Raw genomic sequence first — 10,975 nt, 5'->3', positions numbered from 1 at the left:
AGAGAGAGAGAGAGAGAGAGAGAGAGAGAGAGAGAGAGAGAGAGATAACGCCGACTAACCGTGTTTCGTGCAGATGCTCGCGATTTGTAACATATCGGTTAATAAATATTGTCTAAATTTTTGTAATCTGCCACACCCGATATCGATCCTTTCTCTTGATCGTATATAGAACAGCTGGAATTCTCGATGTCACATGAAAGGGGGTATGTATTAATTTGGCTTGGCCAATTACAGATATTTTATTTATATTCTCGAATAAATAAAAAGTCATTACTTTTATTCTAATCGAATAGTACTTAAGCTTACTATCGCGTGTGCGATAAAATAATTTTTTCTCGAACGTATGTTCGTCGATACCTATAAATCCTAATCTTCAATGATTGGTGATTATTCCTCATTATCTTCATTTTACGAATAGCTAACAAAATCGATGACATACATGGTGTGCATTACCCATAATAGAGAATCACGTGGTGATTTCTATTCAGTGAAATTAATTTGAATTAGTTCTTCTCTAACGAGTCCTCAAGGGCGTTAAGGTAAGTAGAGCATAACCTAAGTGTCGTGTGGGATATTCGCTGCCATACATTTTGTCTCTTGTGGGTGATTCCGATCGTAAGTATTAAACCAAACGATTATGATTATTATCATTATAATACTTTTTCTAACACGAGAAGATAACTGTAACGGCTAAGATATATCATTATTAATTATAAATATGATCGAGTTATGTACTTTTCTTTTCTTTGTTTTCTTTTGTTTCATTCACTCGATTACATTTTCTCTGTTTTTTTTTTCAGCATTACATAATATCTTTTATCGCATTTCAGTTTCCAATATTACAAATACCATAAACTTAGCCTTCATTCGATCGCAAAATCTTTTTCTAAAACTTTTCTCATGCTCCAATTGGAAGAAAATTTCTGCATTCCATTGCTTATCTCGATCATTTGAAACGAAACTTTCACGCCTCAACGGCTTCAACACTGTCTTCACTCGAGTAGAACCGTAACGAAAGTATTCTTGTTTCTTTGTCGTTAAAATGATTAGATGAAATAGGTCGAAGATCATAAAGAGATTCTTTCAAAGAGAACAACTAATAATCTTTTTATTATCATTAAAGATCGATCGATCGAGGTAGCTATTGTAATTAGCGAAATTGTTTTCACAAATAACTGTTCATTCGAACATGATATGAACACGTCACTTCGAATCTCGAAAGTAATCGATCCTACATGAGATTTTAATTATGGTAATAACATCCACCACTTGACAGTCTTCTCTATCTCTCTGTCTTTCTCTCTCTCTCTCTCTCTCTCTCCCTCTCTTTTTCTCCGTTGGCGTATTTATGCGATAGGTACGTAGTCATGCGACGCATTGACGAAGAAAGCTTTGTTTACGTATGCAACAAGTTAAATCGATAACGTGCTGCTCCTATGCCGTCAGAAGCCCCGGCTCCTGTAACCTTGACAGTCTGCGACCTGGCTATCTCAATTATATCGAGCCAGCCGGTGCTCCACGCACATGCAAATCTTTTTTTACTCGTTAGAACGAGCTCCTGTAAAGTAGTCACTTTTTCTAGCAGTCCATCATCATTCTTTTCTATTTTTAATTGAACACTTCGAGACACCGTATCGAAAAATCGAGTATTCCGAGAATCGACATTAACCGATAAATAAACTTTGAAAATTATTTTAATTCTTATACGAGAATGTCAATTCAATAAAAATGAAACGTCGCTAAAGATTTTCTCTTCTATCGAATAAATTGATAACTTCTTAGATTTAGCTCTTGAGAAAACCATATAAATTCAGTAGCTCGTTCGTACCAATCTCATTTTCGAGAAATCTACTTTTCTTTTCAAAGCTCTCTTCCAAAACCAAAGTGTATAGTGTTAATGGAGAATAACACGTCGAGAATGTAGAAGCAGATATCGATCCATATTCGACGTTTACGGTTACGCATGCACTCAAAATCTCTTTCTCATTGTTCTCTTCTTGATTGATCAAGAATGGAATATCTTTCATTAAACAATTTCAAACGGTTCACTTATCTGATATAGACGTCTATTCCTACAAAATTTACACTTCGTCGAGGTAAAGTTTGAAAATAAGTATAAAGTAGTTATCCGAGTTCATTAACTTGATACTTAATTAAGTTCCTATCGTTCACCTTTGCAATTTATTCCGATCATTTTTATTATAGATCCGTGTCTTATATTCTTTTTATGAAAGATTGAAAAAAAATAGATGCAAGAAAAAGTTTCGACAGTTTTTCTTTTTTTTGACTGATTTTTTTTCTTTTACTTCTTTTTTCGTTTTCCTTAAAATTGCACACCTTGACCTTGACGATAATCAGGCTCGATAACTATTCAATCGAATTGTATCACAAATTATATTATTTTTCTATTCGTTATCTTTTTAAGGAATAATCATCATCGTTGATTTCTTATTTGCAACAGTTTGAGAAAACATCCATTACGATCGCGCATGTGTCGACATACGTGCAGAGTCCCCGGAACACTATCCCAGGTTATGTCACCGATATTCCAAGGCAGAAAAAGTTCCCAAGGGAGCCCCGTATTCGCATATAATGAACTCGGATCGATCGATAGCGCGCACGGCCACTGTGCGGACCGTGAAAGCGTAGCACCTGGAAAACTCGACGGAAATCCAGGTGCATGCGTTGCCAGGATGCGTATCTGTGCTGCAGGATAACGGGATAAACTGAAAATTTGACATTCTCGATTATGATTGTTGTTTAATTAAACTAAATGTATTAATATTAATATATATATATATATATATATATATATGTATGTATGTATATATATATATGTGTGTGTATATGCATGTATATATGTATGTATGTACGTACATACGTACGTATGTATGTATGATAAGTATGCATGTCGACGAAAACAAATTATAATAATCTAAGTGTAATTTAATTATATTAAATGTTCGATAAATATATTTGAATAAAATGACGAAAGTATAAATTTCAGCAGAAGAAAAGAATAAGAGAGAAATTTCTTTTCTGGGAAAGATGTGGGTGGAGCGTGGCTGCTCTATAGGTCGAAGGAGAAGCATCGACCTTGAGTGAACCTCGGGTCGATGGAGTCCTTGAAATTTGCACCCTCGTCGTAGAGCTTAGGAGTGTGTTTATTCTCCTACTATCGACGAAGATCCTCTGTAAAGAGAGAAAGAGAGCGAGCGAATGAAGAATTGAGGATAAAGCAAGAGAGACGTGGAGAGAGAAATGGAAGGAGAGAGAGAGAGAGAGAGAGAGATAGACACACACACACACAGCGATACTATCCAATACTATATACGAAATAGAGTCGTTTGATACGAAGCACGATAGGAATCGTTATACTAAAATAGCAAAGCTCTCCTGTTCGTGTGAGGACGTCGCGTGCAACAAGTATCGCGCCAGCTCTGAGGGAGGGTGCCACGTGACTTTTACCCCGGCGAGTCGATATTGACCGGAAGCGAGAATCGTCGAAACTTTTATTCTAATTCCTTCATACTTTTTTTATACTTATCTCTTTCTTTTCTTCTTTCTCTTTTATCTCTGTTCTTTTTTTTTTTTTTTTTTACTATTTACCTTGCCTTTGTAACATAGTTATTTAGAAACAGATACGTTCGTATATCGATCAATCGATTGATGCCGTTAAATTTTCCATAGAATTATTTTTGTTCACGCATGGCGTTCATAATAATGGAGGGTAAGAGATAAACCGAGGGCGAGGCGAATTAATTTAGAACGGTTGTTTTTGAAACCATTATGAAGGAACGCCCTGTGGAAGACGATGGATTATACAAGAATTATTTTTCACGGAATTTTTGCATAAATAAGGATGCATTGATCCGACAGATAGATTTCCCTTATAATTTAAAACCTCCTCCTTTATTCGAGAAAAGAAAGTATTTATATCTATAAAAACTAACGGATGTTTTAAATAATTATTTAAAACAGAAATGGAGCAACCTTAAAAGGTATACCTTGACCCTATAAACGCATACGTAAGTACTCTAGGCAACTATAAAGGAATTTAAAGCGAGCGAATTCTCTTATCTCTTTCCTCCACGTTCTGGCAAATGTTTCCATCTAAAGCATTTTTCTTTAACGAAAAAATAAATATTTTCTTTTTGCAGTCGTTTGATTCCATAAAAGCAAAAACGATAGAACTATATTTTAGTTGGTATTAAGGGAAAAGAAAGACGACAAATGTCTTTACTTCGAATCTAACGAGATGGCACAAAAGTATCATTAATACTGCACGAATGTTAAAAATAGAGAGACGAGGTTATTAATATTAAAAACTAGTTCACGCGTTTTGACTCTTTAGAAACTATTTCATCAGATTTTTATCTATTTTATTTATTTATTATTTTATCTATTCTATTATTTTATCAGGTTTGCGTATTAATATCTATGTTGTCTCGGAAAGCTCGTTGATACTACCAGGAAAATGAGACCTAGAGACTAATTATAGAGAATATTATTCTGTTCTTTGCAATTTCCTTGAATTTTAAGTATATTTAGCATTAAAATAAAATAAAAATATATTGTAAAAAGATAAATAAGGAATATTTATAAAAAATTAAAGCTTATGCTTTCGTGAGCTTTATTTAACATAATAAAAAAAATCTACCTTTGAAAACGAAATTGTAATTTTACGTTAAACATAAATTAATATCGAACGATCCGAATAAATTTATCGATATGTGGTTGTATATATTGAAAGATAGCAGGTGAAACGAAAAAGCGAACAAATATATATATATCTATATCACATATATCGAGAGAGAAAGAGAAAGAGAGAGAGGGAAAGAGAGAGAGAGAGAGAGAGAGAGAGAGAGAGAGAGAGAGAGAGAAGAGAGTGTAATATTATCAGGCACGAGTAAGCAGCCGAGACCTTCACCGAGACCCAGTTGGTCGACATTGCCCCTGTGCTATACTTGTCTACCCCGCCCAAGCAGCTACAGCGGCAGCATCAGCAGCGACGACGATAGCAGTGTACTCACACAGAGACGCAAGCTAGACACGCATATAGACAGCACTTAGGGAAGAGAAGGATGGAAAAGGTGTAGTAGGTACGTCTGGTGAGCTAGGAGAGAATAAGTGGGAGAGAAAAGGGAGAGGGTAAAGCCAGTCCACAGACACAAATACCCTCCACTAGCATCACCACTACTACTACTACACCTACTAAAAGTAATAGCAGCTGAAGTAGCAGCAGCAGCAACAGCACCAGCACCAACATCAGCACCAACACCAACACCAGCACCAGCACCAGCACCGGCACCAGCATCAGCACCAGCACCAGCACCAGCACCAGTACCGGCACTAGTACCAACACCGTCGTTAGTCTACATACTAGCCTGTTCACCCTGGCCTAGGGGTTTGCCTTGCTCTCCTCGTGCTGTTACGACTGTGTCGGGGTTTGGGGGTGTAGACGCAGGCGCGAACGCAGACGGAATATAGGTGGACAAAACGGCGCCGAGCATTCCGTCAAAGCCAGACAGTGCGGCACGATCGAAAGAGAGCGAGAGCGAGACCGTGGAGAAAGAATTTCGATCACGAAGAAAGATCTCGTCCTTCGGCTTTTCTTATAATACATTTTTTGTTCGCCATTGAGTATCTCACGTTGTTAGAATTCTTCCTATTCTTTTCGTGAGAAATGGGAATCGTCAAAACGGTATCCGAGAGCATACTAGAAGAGACGGTCGTACCCAGCGAAGAAGCCAATCATTCCTTGCAAGGACATACCGGTGAGTTATTGTTATCTTTTTTCTTTTCTTATTTACTTATTTATCAATGTATCTTTAAATATTACAACGAACGACTAATTTATTTTCGAATTCGCGATGACGATGTTAATTACCTTTCGATGGTTGTGCTTTAACCACGATTCTGTTCGGCGCGCGAGTGCCTGACCAGCTAACAGGTGTTTGGAGATACAGATATAGCAACAGTGCGAGAAGACGGAAAGACGATCGTTCGAGTTTTACTTTACTTTCATACACGTGATTGTATCCTTTTATTTCTTTTTACTTCGCAATCAATTAGTTTTCGTGACATCCGTTATAAATACATACATGAGAACTACGAAGATCTTTCCGTGAATGCTTTTCTTCGTTTATCACGTTGACAATAAATGTTATATATTTTTTATGAATTCTAGATATACTCATTTATCGTAATAATAACTGATACATAAGGATTATTTTCATTTCGACGACTATCGTAACGTAGAATTTTTGTTTTAATTAATCGAATTATCGTAACACAAATTTCTAACAAAAACCATGAAATAGAGAGTTTGTGAGAACGTTAATAATCGTTAACACACAAGGACATAATATTTATAAGAATGTAATTATTTTACACAAAGACGAGATGTTTCAAGAATTCGCAAGATGTCAGTTTCGTTATTTACAACTTTATGTCTAGTTCGATCAGAGCATTGGAAAATCGATAAACGAACGTCGAAGTCCTTCCGTAAGGATTATACTGAGCTCGAACGTAAACAATTAGAAGATTACAAACAAGCTTTATATTCAGGGTCAAGAGTACTTAAATCGAAACGATCGTTTTAGTTGGTACCTCGAATACGCTTGCGGTTACGAGCAATGGGGAGGTGGTACGTGGGTATTTATTGATTACGCCCTTGAAAGAGCGATTCGTTTTGACGTCCTAGTTAGATGCGTTTAATTAAAGGGAATTAGAGCGATGGGTATAGTATTATCTCTGAGTGAACATTTAACAATAATATGATTTTAGATTATATGAAAACAAGCACTTTTATTCAAATTTATTCGTGCAGTACAAATGGATTTATTATAAATTCTGTAAATAAAAATTTACGCTCTGCGTTTCGATATATCATGAAAGCTGTTTACGAAATTTTATGAGAATACTGTATTTGTCGAACTACGTGTTGCATAACTGGGACACTCCTTTCCGATTGGTTTTAAAAACGAGGAATGAGAGAAAAAGAAAAGAGAGAAGAAAAAAAACAGAAGGTTGGGATATTAAAAGCGAATGAGAATTTATAAGGCTTCGCGGAAAACGGTGCACGCTAACTTCATATTAAAGACGCAGAACAATGTGGAATCCTCGTCCTTGGCCTCGACTATCGACAGTTCGACAGAAAACTTATGCTACGCTCGGGACGACAAATTTCAAGCATATGCCCTTCGTGTGCTACTTATTAATAAAATCGATATAAATAGACGAAAGGAACCATCTTTGAATATAATTAGATACGTTGTTATTTAACGTTCAGAAATTCTGCAAGATATTATACCTCGAAGATGGTTTTTGGAAAAGATCCTGCAATGATCAGTAATTCGTTTATGATCATTTAATTTGATTAAAAACGAATGAAATAACTTATTGTAATCTTATTGACGAGATAACGATCCTATTATACGGAATAAATGATTCCACTTCACATCACAAGCGTGAATAGTTCGAAGAGGCAAGTCATCTTAAGATCTCTTGATATATCGGATCTCGGATATCTTGATATACATCTAAAATTTATTTTTAAACATTTTATAAACATATATAGAAGTTACGTCTCGAAGGATAAACTCGATGCGCCATTGAACTTGCCGTTATATCTTCACCAAGAGAAAACTTTCTAAGGACATTGCGAAGTTAGAAGACACATTTTCCTAGACGATAAATTTTCGTCATATAAAAAATGCTGAAAAAGAGGAGCTCTTAGCTCTTGCAAGAAAAGTAGAAAAATACTTCTCTTTCGAGATAATCACGATAAAAAGATGAATAATTTCCTATCGATTATTTACACATCCCCGTTGAGATATCCGATACTCTGCTGGATAAATGTCTCTTAATCCTATTTACCGGTTCTCATTACGATGATTTTTAAGCCGTCCTTTGTATAATAGATACTCGCATTACTGTGAATTTCATTTGAATTGAAATTCCTTACGACATAATCAACGAGAAATATAATGCAATATCAGACTAGTTGATCATTATTACAAACTGCGTTAGCACTATGATATTATATTGTTTTTTAAAATAGAAGAATTTTATAATCACAAATAGACAATTGATAGACGTGTAAAGTGTTTTGATGTTATATTCGATAGCGTTAAACGATGATGATTTCAGAATATAAAAGGATATGACAATTAATAGGTTGCATTCAGCGAAGCTCCAATAATCTGTTAACATCCGAACGGATCTCGTTTATGTGGTTTGATCGATTAATGTACTTCGTATGCAGCTTAACATTCTTGCATTTATTATGAACTACTCAGGAAGTTAGGGGAACAGTGATCGAATGGATATGAAATAGAAAGTCATTCATTATTCAATTCAATGAAATATACAATATCAACGAGGCAAATATTACCTTGACATCGTTGAATGAAAGAAGAAAAAAAAAACAGAAAAGAAAATGATAATTCGTCGCGAACTATTTGATATGTTCCAAATTACTTTCACTATCTCAGTTGATCGAAAAATCTTCTTCTCTCTCGGATCTGTCTTCGTAAATAGAGGATGGTTCCTTGGGCGTCGGAAATGGGCAAATTTCGCAGGAGTCCGATCCCTTTTCGAGCAAGGACGATGACGACTCGATTTCCAATTTGGAGGTAGCGTTTAAAATTTTTACAGTAATTTCGTCGAGCACATCTTTTTTTAAAAATATATCTTCTTGTAGTTCCTTCATAGTTTCTAGGATCATGCTTACAGTTTCGGTATAATCGGGCTGGAACATTTTTCCCTCGGGATTTTCTTTAAACAAATACTCGGCCTGTTGCGAGAGAAAATGGTGCGTAAGTAGTTATAGTCAGGATATGATCGGACTAGAATAAGAAGAAGATATTAGAAGAGTAGAAAGAATAAAAACACGATCTTTATTTTTAAATATTTTATTTAAATAGAGAAAAAAAGAAAGACGAAAAAGATAAGTGATTACTGAAAAGAGAGGAGAGAGAGAGAGAGAGAGAGAGAGAGAGAGAGAGAGCAAGTTAGGGAAAGACATAAAAATAATGAAGGTATTTCGGTATATTTCAGTACCTTTACATCTTTCTAAGGGTGAAGAGAAAGAAAAGAAGTAAACAAAATAAAGTTAATTCGCGGTCGAGTGCAAAAATATAAGCAGAGGGTTTCACGTACTGAATTGCTCTACGTTTTTAATATTTTTTTCTAAAATCTGTTTAAATATCATCGCAGAGAGAATGGCTTTTTCTATAACGTTGGATAGCGAGAATAATGATATGTTTGCGAAAAGAGTAAAGCGCCCTCGACGGTAGAAATAAATTACTCAGGAACACATACGAATTTTTTTATCTAAAGAAACCGAATATCTCTGGATATACATCCCATAGAAAGCTTTCATAAAGAATAAGAGAATAAGAGAAAAAGAGAAAAAGAGAGAGGAAGAGAGAGAGAGAGAAGAAAGAAATAAAAGAAAAGGTAAGTAGGTGTTTGTGATTGTTTCATGTGCCGTTTGGGAGAAAAGACAATGAATAATTAAGAAATACGTAGGCTTTTGGTATAATGACGCTTTAATAACGATACCTTTTCATCAAAACCAAGCAAGAGAAGAAATCGAAAGAAAAAAAAAAATAAAGGAAGGAAAGCGAAATGAAAGGGAAAAATAATGGAGAAACGAAACAAATAGCAGGAAATAATCGCTTGGGATAGTCGCCCACACACAATGGTACGATGAACTGATAGAAAACAAAATATATATACATATATATATATCTATATATATGTATAAATATTCAACTATCTTCGCTTTCAAAATACGTCACGATTGAAACATCGTCAAGGAAACAACGCAATGCCGTGGAGATGACCGCGTAGTCCATTTATAAAATAGGTCGGTCCTTCATAGTCTTCAACACGGGCCGACCCATTTCTCTTGCCTTTATTTATTCTGATTCTCTCTCTCTCTCTCTCTCTCTCTCTCTCTCTCTCTCTATCTCTCTTTCTCTCTTCTCCTTTCTTTCTTTCTTTTTCCTATCAGTTTAGTTATATGTATATATTCTACTGTTCTTTTCTCTTTGTTTAAAAGAAAAAAAGAATATTCTTTTCCGGTTGGCCGATATTCGACGATGCCCAAAATGTTTCACTTCCATACTTCGAAAAGCTTCGAACTTATATAAGGTGGTAAATTTTAAATTAATGTATCGACCTACCAATATGGAGATACTAGAATCTGTATGTATCCGATTTTTAAAGTCAAAGGTAATCGCGTAAAATTTCCATATTTTTGCCCATGCTTTTGACCTCTCTCTCTTTTTTCCTCTCTTTTTCTGTTTTTCTTTTTTTTTTTTTTATCAAGGATTAACTCCATTCCATAATATTCGAATGCTCTTGGATCTTCAACAGACCTTGGTAGTGTATTTATAAAAATTAATTAATATCTGCATTATTTATGTAATATTACGTTATTTTCCAAGTGAGAACAAGCAATTACGATTCAAAGAGAACACCCTATATGTAAATACGTTATATTGATCCGTTCTAATCCAAGTACAACCTGTTGTGTTTTCGTGTAAAACTAATATTTTAAAATCGTAATTTTTATTGCATTCGAAATTGTATTGTTTCTCATTTGTAGTTTTCTGACAATTACGAACAACAAATTTAAATATAAATGATAAAACGATAAATTTAAATATAAGAGATAAAGGGATAAAGGATCCTTAAAAGATCGGAAAGCTGTTTGGATGTTGAATAAATAGAAATTAAAATTCTCAAGAGTGCAATGTAGTGTATGATAAAAAAAAAAAGAAAAAATGCAGAAGATAAAAAAAGAACCAAGCAAAAAAACGTGGTATAATTTCAATGTTTTCGATCAATAAACTTTAATGACATTATAGACGCAACATCCAGTCGCGTGTACTGATTGAAGGGAATGTATCCATGTTTCTATTTATTAGCGGTACTTTATCTTTAATAGAGCGATTGATGG

The 10,975-nt window shown here is 34.9% G+C and overlaps 2 protein-coding genes across 2 annotated transcripts in view; both read left to right on the top strand.

The window, feature by feature from the left end:
• Positions 1-2,534: 2,534 nt before the first annotated feature.
• On the top strand, positions 2,535-5,490 carry LOC122627269 (cyclin-dependent kinase inhibitor 1C-like). Its single transcript, XM_043808307.1, has 2 exons — positions 2,535-2,676; positions 5,189-5,490. The coding sequence occupies exons 1-2, from the start codon at positions 2,535-2,537 to the stop codon at positions 5,488-5,490; spliced, it is 444 nt and encodes a 147-aa protein (XP_043664242.1).
• Positions 5,282-10,975, top strand: part of LOC122627306 (synaptotagmin-10-like) — a 31,597-nt gene continuing 25,903 nt past the window's right edge. Inside the window, exon 1 of the mRNA XM_043808378.1 lies at positions 5,282-5,777. Coding sequence (XP_043664313.1) covers positions 5,687-5,777 — 91 coding nt within the window. The 5' untranslated portion in view covers positions 5,282-5,686. The remainder of the gene's footprint in view (positions 5,778-10,975) is intronic.

This window comes from Vespula pensylvanica, chromosome 2, assembly GCF_014466175.1.
Source record: "Vespula pensylvanica isolate Volc-1 chromosome 2, ASM1446617v1, whole genome shotgun sequence".
Taxonomy (NCBI): Eukaryota; Metazoa; Arthropoda; class Insecta; order Hymenoptera; family Vespidae; genus Vespula; species Vespula pensylvanica.
Note: the sequence above shows the minus strand (reverse complement) of the source record. Positions and strands in the feature narration are given on the sequence as shown.